Source organism: Hylobates moloch, unplaced genomic scaffold (genome assembly GCF_009828535.3).
Source record: "Hylobates moloch isolate HMO894 unplaced genomic scaffold, HMol_V3 SCAFFOLD_9, whole genome shotgun sequence".
NCBI classification, from domain to species: Eukaryota; Metazoa; Chordata; class Mammalia; order Primates; family Hylobatidae; genus Hylobates; species Hylobates moloch.
In genome coordinates this window covers 99,306,496-99,327,960 of record NW_026652284.1, presented here as the reverse complement: position 1 = coordinate 99,327,960, position 21,465 = coordinate 99,306,496, and the positions used below count along the sequence as shown (strand labels likewise).

Sequence of the window (21,465 nt, the reverse complement as noted above, 5' to 3'; positions counted from 1 at the left end):
TATATATAACATATATATATCAAAGTCCATGATATATACATATAAAAGCCCATGATCTTCACATACATGCAAACGCATATTACTATGATCTCTACTAGTGATTAATACATATCCAAATTATTATGTAAGACAGTTGGAGAGAGACATGGCTTATTAAATTCATATTAAAATGAAGCAAATTATTTTTTATCATTACCATTTAGTACTACTTCCTGACTCATCTTTACCCACACTTTTATTGACTGGAATTTTATTCTTCCCTTTCTGACCTAAACTTGAAATGCCTTCTTAGTATCTACCCTAAAGGAAAAAAGAGATGAAAAATTGTTCTAAGTATTGATACACTGAAATATACAAGTTAAAAAAAACCAAACCACTGAAAATATTGGTCTGTCCTTATGCGTAAAATACATATTAAAACACATATGAAAGAATCTAGTGAATTAATACAATTAATAAAATGTTTTGGGAAAATACCTAGTTGTTTACCCTTTCTGATAGTTACCAGAAAAGAATCAGCAACTTAACTTGCATCAAGGTGACTGAGCTAGAATAAATAGTTCTGTGTCATGTTTATACATTGATCTCATGGAACTCCTTTTCTAATGTTAATTTATAAAACCAACTAATCATTTTATGCTTAATGAGAATGATATAAGGTGAGGAAAATGATGTAACATGGTGGAATGGAACAATGCCTGCTCCAAAAATCTGGAATCTGATTTCTAGTTCTAGCCCTGCTACCTATTAGCAGCTGTGTGACCAGAACGAGTTATTTTACCTCTCTGGGCCTCAGTTTTCACAAAAGTAAAAATAACTGGAGTTAAACCAAATTATCTCTGAGGGTGACCTTACATGTAGTAAGACTTCCAGTTTGAGTATGAAAAAGATCTGGACTTTCCTGGGCATATCTGTCTATCCATTTGGGGAAGTCACAAAATGTCCTATTTGTGTTGGGGGCTGAGAAGTATCTTGGGAAATAATTCAAGTTGTGTCAATTGTTGGGATCCAGAGCCATGTCCAGTAAAATAGTAGATGGCCAAGTAGAAATCTATTTTTCAGTTGCTAAGAGGTCTTCTGAGAAACGAATTATCCCAGAGGATAGGGGTGAGTGCTGTAAGGCTTCACTCATGGCATAGCCTCTCTCATCAGAGAGGAGTGGAAACTGGGCAGAGCTTGTATTGTCTGACACTCAGGTGTGTGCTCTGGAGTTCCACGGGGACCAAGGGGGGTTTAAGTAAAGGGACTGAAGTAGCCATTTCCTCTGGCCCCATAAAACACTGAGGTGCCATCAACACTGTGTAGTTGCTAGTGGGTTTAGCTAGTGGGTTTAGCAGGTTGATTGGAACATAGAGCCCAACTAGAACTTCACTGGGTTTTAATTTCCTCTTCTGGCTCCGTGGGCTTGAGCTAGTGACTTAATAATTCTTACCTCAATTTCTTCATATGTTCAATGGGAATGATAAAGTCTTTTTTTCTCAAAAGTCCATTGAGATAATAAAGTATTTTTTCTCAAATTTCACTGAGATAATAAAATCTTTTTGCTCAAAGTCCATTGAAATAATTAAATTTAAACATGGTTGTAAAGCACTCACACAGTGCTGGGTGAATGGCAGCTACTCAGTGTGTGCTCAGCTACTCAATGTGTGCTAGCAATCTTGCTCCTGCCACCCCATTGGATGTGGTAATTAGAGTCATGCTGAAAGGGAAAGAGCTTTGCTCTGCCTTGTGGTTTGATCACAGGCCACACGTGTGGAGGAGTCATGCTGGTTACCCATGGGAATCACAGTGTCCTCAGAAGCGTCAGAAAGGCTTCCTTAGTGAAGGAGGCAGCAGTGTGTTAGGGGCTAGGCAGAGACAAAGGCACCTGGGAAGAAGAGGCACTGTTGTAATAGGAGAAAAGCAGTGGCCCCTGGCAGGGAGGTTTTTCGGTTGTTGGAGAAGTGGCACAATGGCCATGGCCCCCAGGAGCAGTCCTTTTTTGGGAGCATGTGCAACAGTTTTTAGGAACTTCAGGACATACTTAGAGGATATTTTGAAAGAGTTGTGTTAATAGATCAATACCTCAAATTAAAATGTTGGGGGTCTTTCATGGAAAATTTGGGTAGATTCATTTAATCAAAAATATGTATTGAGCACCCCCTATGTGTCGGGAGCTCTTCTAGGTTTAGAAAACCACGCTCAGCAAGAAAGACTGGTATCCTTGTCTATTCGGGAAGCTTGCACTCCAGGACTGACTATACATGCATCAATACACAAGAGATTTTCACTAGTAATAAGCCTGTGAAAATAAAGTATCTTGGGAACTATGACAAAGAGTACAGGGGTAGGTAGGCAGGTCCTTGCTGCACAGATGGCATTTGAGCTAAGACCTCCATAAGAAGAAGGAACTATCTTTGGGAAGATCTGGGTAATGGTGGGCCAGGCAGAGGAGCCATCAAGAGCCAAGGTCCTGAGTCAAGAAGGAGAGCCAAGACCAGCATTCCCATTGAAAAGCAGAAGTGAAAAGAGCAGTTTGAAATGATGTGGGAGAAGCTGAGAGAAGCCAGTTGGAAAGAAGACCTTGTAGGTCACACACACAAAATTGTCATTGAAAAAGGCCCTGCTAAAAAGCTAGCAAACATCAAAATAAGCAATAGGGTAAAATAACATTATTTCCGAACAAATTAATGAAGTAATGAAGTTGATTATCAAAGAGGAGATAAGCCATCATTTTCAGCATATTTTAGTACCCAAGACAATGCCGGGCTGTGAGGTTTCATGATGCCATATTCTTTGACTTTGCCCTGTACATTTTTTTAATCACCAAAATGTGACTGGGGGACTGTATTTTCAAACCTGATATATAACTAGTATAAACTAGTGGATGTCATGAAATGACACCGGTCTTGGAGCCAGAAGGCCCAGGGTCAAGTTCAAGTTGCAAGATTCCACCTGCTGAAAGAACTTGGGCACTGTCTTTGGCCCCGCTGGAATTGTTTCCTTAGGTCTAAGTTTAAAGAAATTGCTACCACATAGGGAAATTGTGGGAATTAAACAAGACAATGATCTTAAAGGTCCTTGAAAATTGTAAAGCATCATCCACATTTATTGGTTAAAATCATTTTTTAACATTTTTTGTTTAAAACTTGTCTCTCTTTTGCTTTGTGTCCATTTATTTTTCTTTTTAATTTTTTATGGATACGTAATAGTTGTACATATTTCATCGCTGTTATTTTCAAGGGAAACCACTAGAGGTCAGAATTTCACATAAATTGTTTAAAGAAACCACCAAGATGGGGGAGGAGGGAGAAAAAAGAGAGAAAGGGAGAGAGGGAGAGAGAGAGAGAAAGAGAGAGGGAGAAAGAGAGGGGGAGAGAGAGAGAAGGAGAGAGAGAGGGAGGGAGGGAAGGAGGGGGAGAGAGAGAGGGAGGGAAGGAGGGAGGGAGAGAGAGAGGGAGGCAGGAGGAAAGAGGAGGAGAGGAGGAGAAGGAAGGGAGGAGGGAAAGAGGAAGAAGGAGGGAGAGAGAGAGGGAGGGAGAGAGAGAGGGAGGGAGAGAGAGAGAGAGGGAGGGAAGGAGGGAGGGAAAGAGAGAGAGAACATTTCATTTTCCTATTAGGTAACACAGATGATAAGTTTAAGACATAGAAAAATAATGATGGCTTGCAACAGAGTCGTTTTGATAACATTCTCAATTGTTACTTAACAGACTTAGATAGGGAGAGAAGGAAAAGATAAAATAGGATTTGTTAAAATTTCTATTGATGATGTCTACACAGCTTAAAGTTCACATTGGTTATCATAATTCTTAAAACAGGTCTGTGATGAAGGCTTGTTTTGCAAATGAAGACACTGAAGTGTAACAGATGTAACAACATGCTGAAGATAATCAAATCGACTCCAGTGCCTTTCTTTCCACTAAGCCATGTCTGAGAAATAAGACTTTAAAAATAATATCTGTATATTGGTCAATATAGTCTATGATTGGTTAGCATTACTGGGTTTTCACAAATGGCATTCTGCAATTCTAAATAATTTATTTAGTTTTCACTCTCCCAGATGAATTTAGGGAAAATTCATTTCACTATCTATTTCCCAGAGTATCTAGAAATTTCTGAGCACTGTGCTGCAGTGCTAGTAAATACAGTAATGATTATCCATGGAGAAAAGTATTAAGACTAGCTTGATCTTAGGGGAAAAATATTGAAAAAACAGTAATAACCCAGACCTTTAAAACATTTATTTAACCATCATACGATTCTTTTTAATTTTGTAGAGGTAAATATACATATCTGCCTTATTTTGGTGTGGGGAGGGGTTGTCACAGTATTCACGAAGGAACAAGGTAGAGTAGATGGCAGTTTACATAAATATATATATATATATAGAGAGAGAGAGAGAGAGATGGGATCTCACTCAGTTGTCCAGGCTGGAGTGAAGTGGCATGATCATGGCCCATGCAGGCTCGACTGTCTGTACTTAAGCAATCTTCCTGCCTCAGACGTCCAAGTAACTGGGACTACAGGTGTGCACCACCAAACCTGGCTAATTTTTAAAAAATTATTTTAATTATTTTGTTCAGATGGAGTCTCTTTATGTCACCCAGTCTGGTCTCAAACTCTTGGGCTCAAGTGATCCACCTGCCTTGGCCTCTCAAAGTGTTGGGATTACAGGCAACACAACTGGCCCACTGTTCATATCTTAAGAGAAGGTACCATGTCTTGGTTTCTGGTGTGCCCATATCATCTAGCATGGTGCCTACAGTACAGGAAAGGCAGTGATGAATATACTCATGTTGCTTTAGGTGCATTTAGGTGTGTAGGAAATTTTCAAAGAAAAAGCATAAATTGGTGCCAAACTCAAGAGTTTGTAATAGAATACAAAGCTTGTTATGTAGATGCGAGAGCTAGGACAGGTTATTTATCTTAGCTTCCAACCCCTAGCACCTAACATGATGCCTGGAACTTAGCAGGTATTCAGTACATTCCAGGATCATGGATTTCTTTATTAAGAATAAAATTTATTAAATTTTATTAAGAATTTATTTTATTAAGAATTTTATTAAGAATAAAGTTTTATTAAAAATACAATTTGGAGTCCATGTGATACCATTTTCAGGCTCTGGACGAAGAAGAGGAAATCACACTCAAAAACATAACAGACTTAGTTCTAGAACCCGCAGTTCTAGGGCACCGCTTCCCTAGTCCCTCGCCCCAGGAGCACTCACTTCATTTTGTCACACTCTGGCTTGTAATTATCTCACAATGTCTGCACATGCTCAGGAGGAAAGTTAATGAGATTTCCACTGTTTGAAATCTTAACAGGGTTTCTAATGGGAAAATGGGAAGGGAGAAGTTTTCTATTAGGTAAAAAATAGTGCTATTCTCAAATGGATTCTCCCATTTGCAGGGACAAGGAAAACTTTAATTTTCGACACCTCCCATGACACCCCAGGAATAATCTAAAGTTTCCTATACTCTAAGGAAAGTTCAGTAATGGTTTTAAGTAAATACCTTATTTCTAATCAAAACTTTCTTTCTGAACATTTGCCCTCGCATTATTCATTTATTCACCCAAGAAATCACTTGGAAGTTCTAAGGTCTCATTGTTCCTCACAGCATTTATTTTATCGTATCAAAGGTTAAAACTTGGATTGCAATCTTAGAGGAGAATTAATTCAGTGATTAAGAAAAATGCACTTTAAGCAATACACATTTAAATAACTGACAAGCATGGGGCAATGTATTTCTGAATTTTTTTTTGGAAAAACACTTTTTTCTAGTTAAAATTTTAAGCAGCTGCAATTCTTCCACCCTATAGCCTGGAGAAACAGCATGAATTACTAAGAGAGCACCAATCTGCAGTGCAGTGACCACTTTCAGAACAAAAGGGTAAAAGCTAAAACAAGAAAAATAGATTTTTTTTAATCTACTAGTTGCTTAAAGCATATTTGGACCTTGGCTGTACTTGAGAACATTTTGCAATATTCTATCATTCTTGAGCAGAAGGCACTTGGCCCCAGAGACTACATTTCCAAATAAAGAAATGTTCATTTATATACTACCTTCAATGCTTGACAAAATGTTTCCATCCTCTACGTTGGAACTCAGGATCCCATTAACTTATGAAATATATATTTAAGATTTAAGTTTTATTTTACTGACCTTTTGCTTAAACAGCTTTACCAGCATCAGTATTAGAAAGGAGGAGAATACAAACAGCCAATAATAGAGATGCTTTTAAGGAAGGAAAGGACTTCTAAAGACTCATGCCTGGATTATGCATCTGCCCCGGAGCAGAATGGAACAGGGAATTTCCCCTGCCCTGGGTAAGTTCCCTCAGATCTCTGTCCTGGGTTTCCCCTTCCCAACATCCTCTTACCTAACATCGAGGGAGAGCTTTAAATAAGTAACAGACCAGAACTGGAAAATCCTGATTTTCCAAAATAGAAGGAAAGTGGGAGGAAACGTAGGGAGGAGAGAAGAGAAAGTCATTGAAATCTAGGAAGGGGTTCAGAGATGAGGGAAGAGATCATATTTATTATACATGAAAATTGTGGTTTTCTTTCCTCACCTTTGGGTCCTGGTGAAATTGTGTGTGTTGCACAGACTTCAGCGGTAGGACGGCTATCGATATCCAGACCTAGACTCTGAATTTGCAAAAGAAATAGTACCAGGAGGATAAATTGGTTTCTTCGAAGCAAGGATGCAAAGCCATTCATTGCTGTGGTTCCTCAGAAAAGGGTCTCCCAGAAATGCCAAATAGACAGCTTTATTTTAAATAAAACCTCCTGCTTTGGGGAAGAAGGGGAAGTATTTGGAACACACATTCCAAAAGGGGCTACAGAGACAGGAAGGAAGCATACCCTAGATAGTTTATTTTCTCAGTGTTCCAAATGGACCATACATTGTCCAGACTGTTTATTTTCAAGTGACAACAGTTTATTGAAAATTATCTCTGAACTCCAGTGTGCATGTCAGTAGAAACATCCCCAAGAGCAAATAAGATAGAGATGCCTTCTGCTGAGTACTTGAGCTGACAATTTAATAGGCTACATTGCCTTTAAACGCTGAGTTTCAGAAAGGTTGTGAACTAGAGGGGTCTTCAGTTAGCAATATACTATGCAAACACCGTGCATGGCTTTGAGCTTTTCATAAGGTGCTATTTATTACCTGCTTGTGCCTGTTGAACACTAATGCTTCCAGTGCCCTCCATGACCTTCTTACTCTTGCCATGAAGATTATTCTCTTGTGATTAAATTCAAAAGGAAAGAACAACCAGCTTTTCTGTGAAGCAACTTGGTGATAAGTATTAGGGTATTAAAATGTTTATTACCTTTGGCCTAGTTTATAGCTTTTAGCCTTTCTGGTACACTATCTTAAGGAAATATTCTGAAATGTGGGCAAAGCTTCATTTGAAGGGACGTGGCAGAAATGGGAAAGGCTTTCAATTGCCTAACAATGTGTTAACAGTGGGCAAATTATGGTAAAATGTATGAGAGGGTATGACATGACAATTTTATTAAAATGGTGTTTTCAGCAAGTCTTTTATAAAATAAGGGGGAAAAGCTTGTGGTATTATGTTTCAAAGCTCCATAGATTTAGATGTAGAGTACGTAGATCAGATATAGATATAGATACAGAGATCAGGATCTCTTATCTATTCCACAAACCTATAACCTGTACAAATAGTATGGGCATAGTAAGATATTGGAAGATTGGAACCAGAATCGCATATATTGGAGAGGCCCCTTACCTTCTCCATTCTTGAACAGCATCTCAACTAAGAGTTAGGTGAAAGAGATTTTGGACCTGCTGTCCTTGAAATTGGAAAAGAAAGACCTTACAGATCCTGATACAGACTGACTGCTGAAAAAATATCCCTAAGAGATGTCATTACAAGTAACCATCAATCCAAGAAATATAGGTGCATTAGTTTCCTAGGGCTGCCATAACAAAGCACCACAAACTGAGTGGCTTACACCAGTGGCCAGGTGGCTAAAACCAGTGCCAACCCTTTTGGCATCAGGGACCAGTTTGGTGGAAGAAAATTTTTCTATGGGGAAGATGGGGAAATAGTTTCAGGATGATTCAGGCACATTACTTTTTCTTTTTTCTTTTTCTTTTTGAGACAGAGTCTCGCTGTTGCCCAGGCTGGAGTACAGTTGCATGATCTCGGCTCACTGCAACCTCTGCCTCCCAGGTTCAAGCGATTCTCATGCCTCAGCTTCCCTAGTAGCTGAGATTACAGGTGTGCACCACTGCACCTGGATAATTTTTTGTATTTTTAGTACAGTCAGGGTTTCACCATGTTGGCCAGGCTGGTCTCCAACTCTTGACCTCAAGTGATCCACCCACCTTGGCCTCCGTAAGTGCTGGGATTGCAGGTGTGAGCCACCATGCCTGGCCTCAAGCACATTACATTTATTGTACACTTTATTTTTATTATTTACATTGAATTATATAAGGAAATAATTATACAACTCACTATAATGTGGAATCAGTGGGAGACCTGAGCTTGTTTTACTGCAACTAGACGCTCCCATGTGGGGATGATGGGAGACAGTGGCAGATCATCAGGCATTAGATTCTCCTAAATATCAGGCAACCTAAATCCCCGCATGCAATATTCACAATAGGGTTTGTGCTCCTATGAGAATCTAATGCTGCTGCTGATCTGACAGGAGGTGGAACTCGGGCAGTAATGTGACTGATGGGGGGGCAGCTGTAAATAGAGATGAAACTTCGCAGGCTCACCCACCGCTCACCTCCTGCTGTACAGCCCTCCTCCTAACAGGCCATAAACCGATACCAGTCTGTGGCCTGGGGATTGGGGATCCCTGGCTTAAACAGCAGAAATTTGCTCTGAGGTATTGGGGATCAGAACTTCAACACACGAATTTTGAGGTGGGAGGAACACAATTGAATACATCACAACAGGCTTATAGTGTAACCGACTGATTTTTTCATAAGCAGTACAGGGAAGGAAACTAGCACTGATCGAATAGTCATTATATACAGGCTGAGAGCTAGTCTCAACTTGAGTTTATCTCATTTAGTCTCAAAATAGTCCTGTGGATTAGATAGTAGTCCTTTCCTTTTGCAAACAAAGTAGCTGAGGCTCAAAAAATTTAAGCAGTTTGAGTAAGGTCATCTGTTGAAAAAGTGACCAAAAAAAAATCAAATACAAATTATTTCCCCAAATCCTGCTTTTAAAATACTATTTGGTTTCCATAAAGGTGAACATTCTCAAGCATTGAGGATGCATTAATTTTTCACAAACAATTAAAATGTCCAGAAGTGGATGCATTTGTCAGGTTAACAGTGATAGAAAAATAGTGAGAATAGAATGATGTTAGAAACCTAAAATTTTACATGTGTCATAGCCAGATATGTGACATAGAGCAAATCACGTAATGTCAATTGCCACTAGGCATATAAAATGAGTTTGGACTTCATATTTAACATTCTTCCTAAATTCTATGATTCTAAGAAAATTGATACTCTTTAAATTGTTCAGACTACCCTAAGTCTACTTCACTATTTGTTTATTTTCAAACATTTCCTGGCATACAATGAGAATAGAATCATTGCATTTATATATAGAAATTAACTGGTAACCATTTCAAACAAATAATAGTCCTTAAAAAATTTTCTTGGCATATTCTGCCCCCCTCCTTTTTTTTTACTCGATAAAACATATAAATACATTCCTATATAATGTGTACAATACTATATCAAAATTTAAACTGCTACAGAGAATTCACGTATTTTATATAAAACATTACTTAATTTTAAAATGGGAAAGATGGTTGAATACATAAAGTGGTTAAATTATGTTAAGTATATTGTCTTTAGTTTGCAAAAAAATAGTGCTTCCCAGAAAGATTTCTACTGACATTTGAAAGGGTTCAGTCGTGTTTATTCAGAAAATGAAGTCACTGAGAACAACAAGCCAACACTGTTTTTGCCTTAAAATGTGGTTTTGAAATAGACAACAAGCCAATCAAGTTTACAGATGGCATAACAGTGGTAGAGGTTAATGGTAAATCTAAAAAGAAAAGAATTAGTGGCTAGTTTATAAAACTGTCTTCATAGTTCTACTTTTTTCTGACTGCTTTTATCTTTCATTTCCCAAGATACTGGAATTCCAGGCTTAGCTTTGTGTTCGTCTAAATATGACATGTCATTAAAGTAAATAACAAGTGATATTTGCCTCGTTATTCCTCTACTCTTTTTTTTCTTTTTTTTTTTGTGAATTGAATTGTGGCCTTAAAAATATATATATATATATATATATATACCCACATCTAACTCAAGAACCTGTGAATATGACCTTATGTGACAAAAGGGTCTTTGCAAACATAATTAAGCTAAGAGTCTCAAGATGAGATCATCCTAGATTATCTGGGTGGACCCTAAGTCCAGTGACAAGGGTCCTTAGAAGAGACACCCAAAGGAGGGAGACAGAGATGAAAGGAGAAGGCCAGGTGAAGACTGAGGCAGAAATGAGAGTTACCCAACAACAAACTAAAGAATGGGCTTGCAGCCACCATAAACTGTCAAAGGCAAGGAGTGCTTCTCCCCTACAGCCTGCAGAGTAGAGTTCTCTACTACCTACACCTTGATTTTGTGCTTGTGACTTTGAGAAGTATGAGATAATAAAGGTCTGTTGTATTAAAGCATCAAGTTTGGGGTAACTTGTTATGGCAGCCCTAAGAAACTAACACACCATTCTTGCGCTATTCATCCACAGTAACTGGAAGAAATGACACATCAAAACGTTTGCTCAGAGCCTGACAGAGACCCAGCAACATCTGTTCTTGTGCATTTTAATGATCATGGCTCCAGCTTCATGATATTTTCCTGGAAGGAAAAGAAATTCCAGGATACGAAAAAAGCATATCCTAAGGCAGAAGTATTTTACTAGTTAAAACAGGATAGCAATACAATGACAACCTCATCTCCAGAAGGGATTTCTTGACAAATTGATATAACTCAACTTTGGACTTGGTTTCAGCTTTGTCCATTCACATAAGTAATTAGTGGATTAAAGTCCTGTCTTGTGAGTTAATTTAACTTTATACAGTTTGTAAAAAATGAAAATGAGTAGAATGACTTTTTAAATAACGCATTTAGAAAGTAACATGCAAACACATAATAATTTCTTTTTTACATTTCAAATTTCATATTATAAAACCACATTTAAAAAATCAAGGCTAGGCACAGTGGCTCCCATCTGTAATCCCAGCACTTTGGGAGGCCGAGGTGGGTGGATTGCTTGAGGTTAAGAGTTCAAGACCAGCCTGACCAACATGGTGAGACCCCCACCTCTACTAAAAATACAAAAATTAGCCAGGCATGGTGACGCATGCCTGTAGTACCAGCTACTCAGGAGGTTGAGGCAGGAGAATCACTTGAACCCGGGAGGCGGAGGTTGCAGTGAGCCAAGATCATGCCACTACACTGCAGCCTGAGCAACAGAGTGAGACTCTGTCTACAAAGAAAAAAAGATCAAATATTCAACCAGGGAAAGCTGATTTTTTTTTTTAAAAAGTCAAATGGTTTTAACAGGCTTATGAGACAAAATCAGAAGCCTCCCACTGTTTGTTCTCCACTCTTGAGTCTTACTCCTATAAGAATACTATTTTAATTATTTTAGTGCTTCTTAATTTATCTCCTTTGTGTTTTTAAGTAACCAATTGATACTCTGGTTTTTATTTTTTTCAGTTTAGATACTCATTGACTTCTAAATATGGGAGATGGAGATGTCTCTCTCATTCCTAGGTCTACATCTTCCACACACATTTTCCTTCTTTTAATCCTAGTAACTTAATATTATAATTTTAATCCAATAATGTTTATAATATAATGGGCCTGTAACAATTATTCACAGCAGGGGCACATAGTACATTATGATTACATTGTGTTTCATGTACTAATTTTGTTTCTCCCTAGGTTTAATAATTGCGGTGTTTTTTTTTTTTTGCATAGCTTTGTATGTACCAAACCCATCATAACTACCAATTATTTGAGATTTGTCAGTTTTGTAGAAATGTAAAGTCTTCTATTAGTTTCATTTACTTGTCTTAGAAATTTCTTTGGGAACCCTCAAACTTATTGCTCCATTAAGATTGGAAGGCTTGTTGGCAAGCTGTTATCCTGAGACTTAACTTCACTATTGTCTAGGAATTCATATTATTATCATACAACTCCTTTTCTGATATCTGCATCTTTTTTTTTCTTGGTTTCATCCTTCATTTTAATATAGTATGTCTTCTAGTAGTTTCCTGAAAGAGAGTGGACTTCAGACACATTTTTGAGACGTTGCAAGTCTAAAAATATAGTAATTGTACCTTCAAATTGTGTGCTATTTTGGCTGGGTATAGGATCCCAGTATGAAAATAATTTTTACCGAGGTGTGAAGATATTATTCTATTTTCTTTTAGCTTTTAGTGTTGCTGCTGAGAAATTTGATGTTGTTCACATTTTCTGCACTTTCTATAGAATATGTTTTCTCTCTCTTTAGAAGTTTTTAAGAGTTGTTTTTTTTTAAATACCAGCTATTCTGAAATTTCAATGATATGGCTTTAATGTGGACCTTCTAGCATTTACTGTATTGGCTAACTGTAGGTCCTTTAAGTCTGGAAATAACTGTCCATCAGTATTATAAATTTTCTTGTGTTGGCTCCTGATAATTTCCATACCTCCACCTCTCTGTTCCCATCTCTGTCTCTCAAGACCATTTCTCAATGGGATATTGGATCTTTTGGATTAGTCTTCTAATTTCTGGTGTATTTCTCCACTCATGTCTTTCAACTCTTTTGTTGAATGTGTGTTTTACATTGAACCATTATAAATTATTTATAAATACACGTATCCTTTATAGTTATAAAAATTCATTTCATTCAATGAATGTTTATTGAGCACCTATTATATCTCAGTCTTTCTAATTTTTCTTCCTTTATAGCTTTTGTCTTACTTTTATTAGCTCTCTAAATCTATCCATTATAGTTTTTAAAGAATCTCTTTTGTTTCTTGGATTGTCACTATTTAGTCTGCATTCCTTGTGCTTCTGTTTGTTTGATTTAATTTATATATTTCTTGTTATTGACTTTAATAAAATGTCTGGATATGCTACACTGATCCATTCATAGTTAGGAGCCACTAAATTGATATTTGGAAGCTCTGTATATGCAAGTGGAGTTAGTTGACTAATGACAATACCTACTGTATTATAGGGCAAAGAGGTAATGACTTGCCTAATTTGTGGTAGCCTCTCATTCTCATTACCTGCATTTCTGTTTTTTGAACTGTAAGATTTATTTAGCATACTCCAATCCCTTGTTTAAGGGGATGCGTATATTACTAGTAGCATTCTGATTAAGAAAGAGATTTAAGTATCTCAGTGTTCTTACTTTCTCTTAATCTGTAGCTCACTATCACCTCAGCTATGGCTGATATCCCCAGGTGTCCACGGGTTAAAATCTCAGTCTTGTACTCAGATATATCAGGTGTAGTCCTCTAGCAGCACATAATAGGTTTGGAAATCAATAGCCATAATTGCTCATTTTAAAGACTTTCCCAATATTCCTTTTGAGACTCATTTTGCAACCACTGAAAACACATAGTATATGGTATCTTCAGTTCCTGAGACCTCTGAATTTCTGGTGTATTATCAACTTACATCTTTCTGTTGTTTCCAATGATAGACAGTTTTCACATTTCTCTGTTCTGTTAAGACGGTGACCATTTGTCTAATACTTTTGCTAGCTTCCAAAAAAACACTTTTTGGTTGCTTCTCTTGTTTTTTTACAGTCATTGTGGGTTTATATATATATATATAGAGAGAGAGTCTCGCGCTGTCACCCAGGCTGGAGTGCAGTGGCGCGATCTCGGCTCACTGCAAGCTCCACCTCCCGGTTTCACGCTATTCTCCTGCCTCAGCCTCCCGAGTAGCTGGGACTACAGGCGCCTGCCACTACACTCGGCTAATTTTTTTGTATTTTTAGTAGAGACGGGGTTTCCCCGTGTTAGCCAGGATGGTCTCGATCTCCTGACTTCATGATCTGCCCGCCTCTGCCTCCCAAAGTGCTGGGATTACAGGTGTGAGCCACCGCACCTGGCCCATTGTGGGTTTTTAGAAATTTTATTACTGCTATTTTGGTGACATTGTGGAGGGAGCAGAGAATAAACATGTAGATTTAATCTGCCATATGGACCTAGGTGTTCCAAAAATTACTTAAAATATAATTTCAAGCAACTTCTGTGGGTAGGTGGGCTGAGATGAGGCTCAACAGCATATTCTTCCCCTTAAAAATTAGTCATGAAAAGGCAGTTTCAGCCATGGCTATGTGAGGTCAAAACACCCTTTCTACAAACATCTATGAAACTAGATAAAGTTATCAAAATAATCATTTCAGGGCTCTTTTTCTTTTGTTCAAAATTACGGGGTACATTTGCAATTTTGTTACATGAATGGATTGGGTAGTGGTCAAGTCAGAAATTTTAGGGTATCCATCACCTAAGTAACATACATTGTACCCACTAACTAAGCATTTTTCTTGAAAAGATACCCCAGCTTTGTGCAAGAACAGTAAAAGGATGAGGCCTTCATGTATGGAGAAAACCACCTCTCTCCTCATTGCAGTTGGTGAGAATTGCAGTTTTTTCAGCACGGGGACAGCTAGAAAATCCAGCAACTTTGCTTCCACAGAGATAGGTCGACATGGAGGGAGATATGCAAACAAAGTACCGATTAATGTAACCAACTAGTAAGCCCAGAAATACAGTCTCACATTAATGATTCATTGATTGTTAACAATGGTACCAAGGCAACTAAGTGGGGGAAATAAGAGTCTTTTCAACAAATGATGCTGGAAAAATTAGGTAGCTACAACATGCAAAGAAATGAAATTGGAACCTATCTCACAGTATACACAAAAATTTACTGAAATGTATCAAAGGCTTACACATAAAGATAAAACTATAAAACTTCTTGAAAAAATCATAAGAGAAGACCTATGCAACCTTGGGTTATGTAGAAGTTTCTTAGATAGTACACCAAAAGAACAATTCATAAAAGATTGATGAATTATACTACATCAAAATTTAAAGCATTTGTGCTTCAAAAAACACCATTAAGAAAGTAAACAGAAAAGTCACAGACTGGAAAAAACATTTACACATCATATATCCAATAAAGAATTTGTGCTTTGCTAAATAATAATATAATCAAATTAAAAATGGGCAAAATATTTAAATGGACATTCAACAAAGAAGTCAAATAGCTAATGCGTACATAAAAAGGTGCTTACAATTTTTATTCATTAAATTTCAATGAGATATCACTATGTACAGGTAAGATGGGCCGTAATAATAATAATAAATGTGACAATACTGAGTGTTTGCTGAAATGTGGTAAATTGAAGCCCTCATTCATTTTTGGTATGGATGTAAAATGTACAGTCACTTTTGAAAACAGTTTGTCAGCTTCTTAAAAAGTTAAATATAAACTTAAAGCATAATCCAGCAATTAAATTCCTAGATATCTACTTGGGAGAAATCAAGACATGCATCCACACAAACACTTCTTCATAAATTGTTCGTAACAGCCTCATTCATAATTGCCAGAAATTGGAAAAAATACAAACATTCACAAGCAGTGAGTAAACAGAATGTTGTGTATCTATACAATGGAATGCTATTCAATGATAAAAGTAACAAACTACTGATACATGCAACATAGATGGCACTGCATCTCCAAATTATGGCAAATAAAAAAAGAAAAATCAGACACAAATGGATACATAATACCTGACTCCTTTTATATGAAATTTCTAGAAAAGGAGAACCCTCTACACATAGAAAGCAGATGTGTGGTTGCCTGGGGATGAGAGTGGGAGCAGGGATTTTTTGAAAATGGACACAATGGGACTCTTGAAGTGATGGCTGTATTATAAATCTACAGTAAAGTGATGACTGCACAACTATATAAGCATACTAAAAAAAACCTCAAACCTATCATGAAAACTGCATTCCAAAAGTCTTGGAATAGTTATAATTCTCCAGTAGTGTTTTTAAGACTGGAAATAGTCAAGTAGACAAATTGTATTTTGACTCTATTTTGGAGAGAAGTCCTTGTAGATTCAGGAAGTTAGTAATCTTGTTTCTAGCTCTATATGCCCTGATTTAATGTCTTGGCAGTTGAGGCTTTTGCAGTCAAAGTAATTGATAGAAAACAACCAGATAAAAGAAAAACATTAATATAGATACAACTAAATTTTTCATTTAAATATACCTAATTATAAAGTTAATTACAAAAATTAATTGCGTTAAAGAGCTCAAGTACCCTACACCTTTTTTACTTATTAAGAAATCAATACCCTTTTCTGGTCCTAATGGAGCTGGAGGCAAGTTCTTAATTTTCATTATTGTTGTTCTGTGATTAATTATATACCACAATGTCTTGAATAATATTGGATGAATTAGAATGAATAATTGTACAGGCATATAATGATGGGAATTTGAGCTTGAATGATAGATACGTGTAATGAAAATGCATTTATTCATCTACTCATTCAACAACTATATAGTACTATTTATCAGCTATTGTGATAAAACAGGGAATTACAACAGTGAATAAGACAAAAGTTTTCCTTAAGAAATTTATCTTCATTTAGTTGAGGGGACAGAGAAGTACAATAGTAGTTGTCATTAGTGTGGAAAATATTCTGATGGAGATAAATACTGGCATGTAATTGTTATAGGGACCCTGAGGAGAGGCACCTGATCCAGGCTTGTTGGATCAGGAAAGGTTTCTTTCAGGGTGTGTTTCCTAAGCAGGTGTATTACTCTGTTTTCACACTGCTATAAATAAATACCTAAGACTGGGTAATTTATAAAGGAAAGAGGTTTAATTGACTTACAGTTCCACATGGCTTGGGAGGCCTCAGGAAACTTACAATCATGGTGGAAGGTGAAGGAGAAGCAAGTACCTTCTTCACAAGGAGGCATGAGAAAGAAGAGCAAGTGAAGGAAGAACTGTCAAACACTTATAAAACCATCAGATCTTGTGAAAACTCACTCACTATCATGAGAACAGCATGGAGGAAACCACTCTCATGGCCCAGTCACCTCCCTCTCTCAACACGTGGAGATTACAATTTGAGATGAGATTTGGGTGAGAACACAAAGCCAAAGCATATCAGCAGGATTTTAGAAAACTTGTTAGTTATCCAAGTAAAGTGGGAGAGGAATAAAAGAAGAATATTCCATATAGACAGAATAGCACATTTAAGTATTAGCTGAGAGAATGATGTGTTTGAGGAACTGAAAGTGTAATTGATTGAGCATAGAGGTTGGAACTTGATGGGATAAATAAGGCTTAACCTAGAATTAAGGACTAGATCCTGAAGGGCATTATACATGCTGCTGAGGAGTTTGGAACTATCATAAGGGCAATCGTGGCCCGTGAAGACTTTTTTTTTAAAAAGAATGCCAATATTAGAAATAAAATGGAGGATATGAGAAATGTGACAGAGGTACAACTTCATTGGCTTCATGTAATAGAAACCCAGTAACAGTGGCTTACTGACTTTATGAAATGAGGTGTTTTGTTTTGTTTTGTGTGTTCTTTCAGATAGTAAGAAATATGGACACAGAAAATCTTGACATAGTAGCACCATGCTACTGCCAGCAACCATGACTTCTCCCTTCTGGCTTCACTATTTTTTGCATGGAGCTTTTCTCCCTGTACTCACAAAAGGGCTGCTACAATTCAGACATTGCATCTACATTCTAGGCATGAAGGGAAAGTTTGTGGATCAAGAGCTGATGAAACAAGACAGTTAAGTTAATCAATTTTTAAGGAGTTTTTCTCAGAAAACTTTTGGGGTAAAATCCACTTTCATCTCATTGTCCAGAATTATGTCCTATGCTAGCAGCAAGGGAAACAAAGAGATTAAACATTTTTAATTAGGTAAATCAAGGCTTTGGAAGCAAGAATAGATATTGAGTAAGCAGCCTGTAGTGCTTGACTTTTTAAGGGTGCCCTGGACATTATCAGCAACAATGGGGTTACAGAGGAACAAATCAATTCGAGGTATTAACACAAGTGGAAGTGACAAGACCTATTGATTCTTTGGAAATTGAGGGTAAAGAAGAGGAAGAAATCAGGGTGATTCCCAGGTTCCTGCCTTAAATAATTGCATGTGGTGTCATTTACTGAAACAAAGAATGCAAACTGTGAGGAGAAGTAGATGAATTGAATTTTGGATACGTGGAGTTGGTGTCTGGCGGCTCAAAAAATATTCCAGCCAGAGGTACAGATTAGAAAGTCATCTACGTATCAGATGTAATTAAAGTCATTGGAGTGAATGAGAGCTCAAAAAATAGAAACTGAGAAGAAAAAAACAGTCAAGGTATTTTAAAGACAGAATTAATAGGATTTGGTAAATTGTCAACTCTGGAGAGGAAGCATGTTCAGATTTTATAACTGGAAGATTCTTTGATGTTTTTGGCAGTGCAAAAAGGAAATTGATACTTAATAGCACTTTTTTCTTTTTTGACAAGGCATTTTTATTCTTTGTAGTCAGCTCAAACACATGATCAATTTTAAATTGCTTTATGCTCTCTAAGACAAATAGCTGATTAAATTGAATATGTGTAATAGAAACTGTTAAACATTAGTTGTGACTTGACATTTTTGAGGCATGGAGCCAGCTTTCAATGCCATCACAAATTTTGCTCCTGGGATGAGTATTTACTTATTCCATATCTTAGCTCACCATTTTGCAAATGTGGAGACTGTGACCCATGCTAACCTTGTGGGGACAGGTCAAATAAAGGTTTACAGTATATGGGCTACTGAGAAATAGGAAAATAAAGATTGAGTTACCAAAGAGCATAGTTTTCTCTCTCGTTGCTATACAGAGGTCAGAGATGAGTGTTCTTCAGGGTCATTGCCACTTCCTGTTCTTCCTTTACCCCTTGCTTCTGAGAAGCCTCAATCAGTAGGGTTTCCACACACTGAACAGTGAGTGGTTGACCTATTGTATTTGTTTGATATTCAACACAGAGAAGTTAAGAAAGCTATCAGGCATTTGCTGAACTGATAAAACAGAATACAATCCATTCCTGGGAAAATGTTTTCTGCTTTATGGAGATAAATATTTATTTCAACTCTACTGAAAAGCATGTGCCTAATAAATAATACATTTCTTTTTTAATGGTCTGTTTATGTTTTAGATACTTCACATCACAGATTTGGGTCGCTTACATCATATAAAATTCTCAAAATGTATTTTCATAAATTACTTTAGAGAAGATCTAAACTTAATCATCAAGAAAATAGCCTTCATTTTCTATGTTCCTATAAATGACTAAAATTTCTACTTCACAACATTCATAGATATTGAAGTCTTTTACACATATAATTACTTTTTATGTGAAAGGATTCAAAAGCTTATAAGGAAGGGCATGTCACAATTTATACAACATTGAGGAACACTTTTGTTTAAAAACAATAATTTTGTTGCAAACATTTTTAAAAACATGTTAATTCCAGAGGCATCATTCCAGAATACATCATATAAAATGGAAGCAAGAATCTAGGGACAGGACCCAGTAAGAATGACGTGAGTGATTTCAGATGCCATAAGGATATATAACTAGGTTTATGTTTTAGGATTGTACTGCTGAGCTCAACTCAAAATTGGTTTTGTGTTCCATCCTTCTAACCAATCTCAGCCCCATGGCATCTCTGCTAAGTGACTCCTTGTCTCTTACATGCTTCCTAAATGAATATCGTCATCACTTATCTTTTAAAATATAAACGTCTTTATATGACCTGTTTGCAATCTGATTATTGCAATCTGAAGAATTCCCCTGGCAAATAATGACATTTGCAAGTTGCATTCCTAAAATACAGTAGTCTCCTCTTATCTGCAGTTTCACTTTCAATGGTTTCAGTTCAACCGTAGTCTGAAAATATTAAATGGAAAATTCCAGAAATAAGCAATTAATAGGTTTTTAAATTGGATGCCATCTGAGTAGCATGGTGAAATCTCATACCATCCTACTCTATTCTGCCTGGGACATGAATCCCTCCTTTGCCCAGCCTATCCACTCTGACTAGCTACCTGGTCATTAGTCACTTAGTAGTCATCTTGGAGATGAGAGAGACTGTTGTAATATTGCAGAGCTTGTGTCCAAGTAACCCTTATTGTACTAAATAATGGCTCCAAAGTACAAGAATAGTGATGCTGACATGTTGTTTTAATTGTTCCATTTTATTATTAGTTGCTGTTAACCTCTTACTGTGCCTAATTTATAAATTAAATTTTATCATAGCTATGTGTGTATAGAAAAAAACATAGTACATATAGGGTTCAATACTATCCACGGTTTCAAGTATCGAATTGGAATGTATCCCCCACGGATAAAGAAGGGACTACTGTAAATTATTTGAAGTCAACAGACTAAATCAAGAACTGAAGGAAAGAATGAAAGTCATTTTGTAAGTTTAACTGTGTGCAAGCTATCATACTAGAGATCTTTAGAAACAAGGCCCCCCCCCCCCACTACTTTTTTTTAATTGCCTACAATCCTGAGAGGCACTGTTACCATCTGGAGACACAAATGGAGAATGGACTTCAGGAGAGTTTAGTAACCGACTTCATGTTTCAGAGGAAAGTAGTAAAGTGAGGATTTAAACCCTGATTGTTCACTGCACAGCACCTGCTAAGAACTATTGCTCACTAACTCAAACGCAATCCATCACACTGTGTATGTTAGGAAATGTGGAACCCAGGTGCCAGACACCTTAGGGTACCCAACTGTTCCTGCTTTGAGGAGTAATAATGCTCTTTCATCCTTAAATGAAACAGCCTTGAGCTTCTGCCTTGCAAACTTTGCTAGCATATTGCCCTTACTAAGATTGCTGAGAATTCCTGAAGACTCCTTTCCGATTCACTGCTGCTCATCTCTTTTTAGCATCTTGACCCTCTCTTCCTGCAGCTCATTTCACCTCTCCACCCTGCTCTCCCCCCTTTTATGATTTCCCTGAAGCATCCCAATATAAAGGCAGTTTTATGCAGCATTTTTCCACTGAAGTGTTGAGGATAACAGAGTTATTATTTTAGAGCACATCAAACCAAACCACTTAAAATTGAGTAGGAGGCATTCCTGCTTATCAGAATTCTCTAGCCAGTATCACACTAGGAATTTCCTCTTTGCCGTCTTTGCTCAGGACTTTCCTTCTCCACGTTTTTCTCTGGAATTTTATGGCTTCCCCTCTCTTCTTGGTTCCCAGATCCCGTCCCTCTCCAGCTCTCTTTGGCTACCAAAGAAGCTCCAAAATCTTTTTGTTGTTTTATTTTCATTTTGCAGAGATTTTAGCTCTCCTGCTTGTTTGCCTTCGACTAAATTTGTTAATAAGTTCTAAAATAAAATACTTTTTCCTTAAGACAAATATTGCCACCAGCA

General features: G+C 37.1%; 1 protein-coding gene across 1 annotated transcript in view; it reads right to left on the bottom strand.

Annotated features, from left to right (window-relative positions):
• The window catches only part of COLEC10 (collectin subfamily member 10), a 44,889-nt gene extending 38,153 nt beyond the window's left edge, over positions 1 to 6,736 (bottom strand). The window contains exon 1 of the mRNA XM_032758489.2: positions 6,554 to 6,736. Within this exon, the coding sequence (XP_032614380.1) occupies positions 6,554 to 6,701 (148 nt within the window). The 5' untranslated portion in view covers positions 6,702 to 6,736. The remainder of the gene's footprint in view (positions 1 to 6,553) is intronic.
• Between the last annotated feature and the right edge of the window lie 14,729 nt (positions 6,737 to 21,465).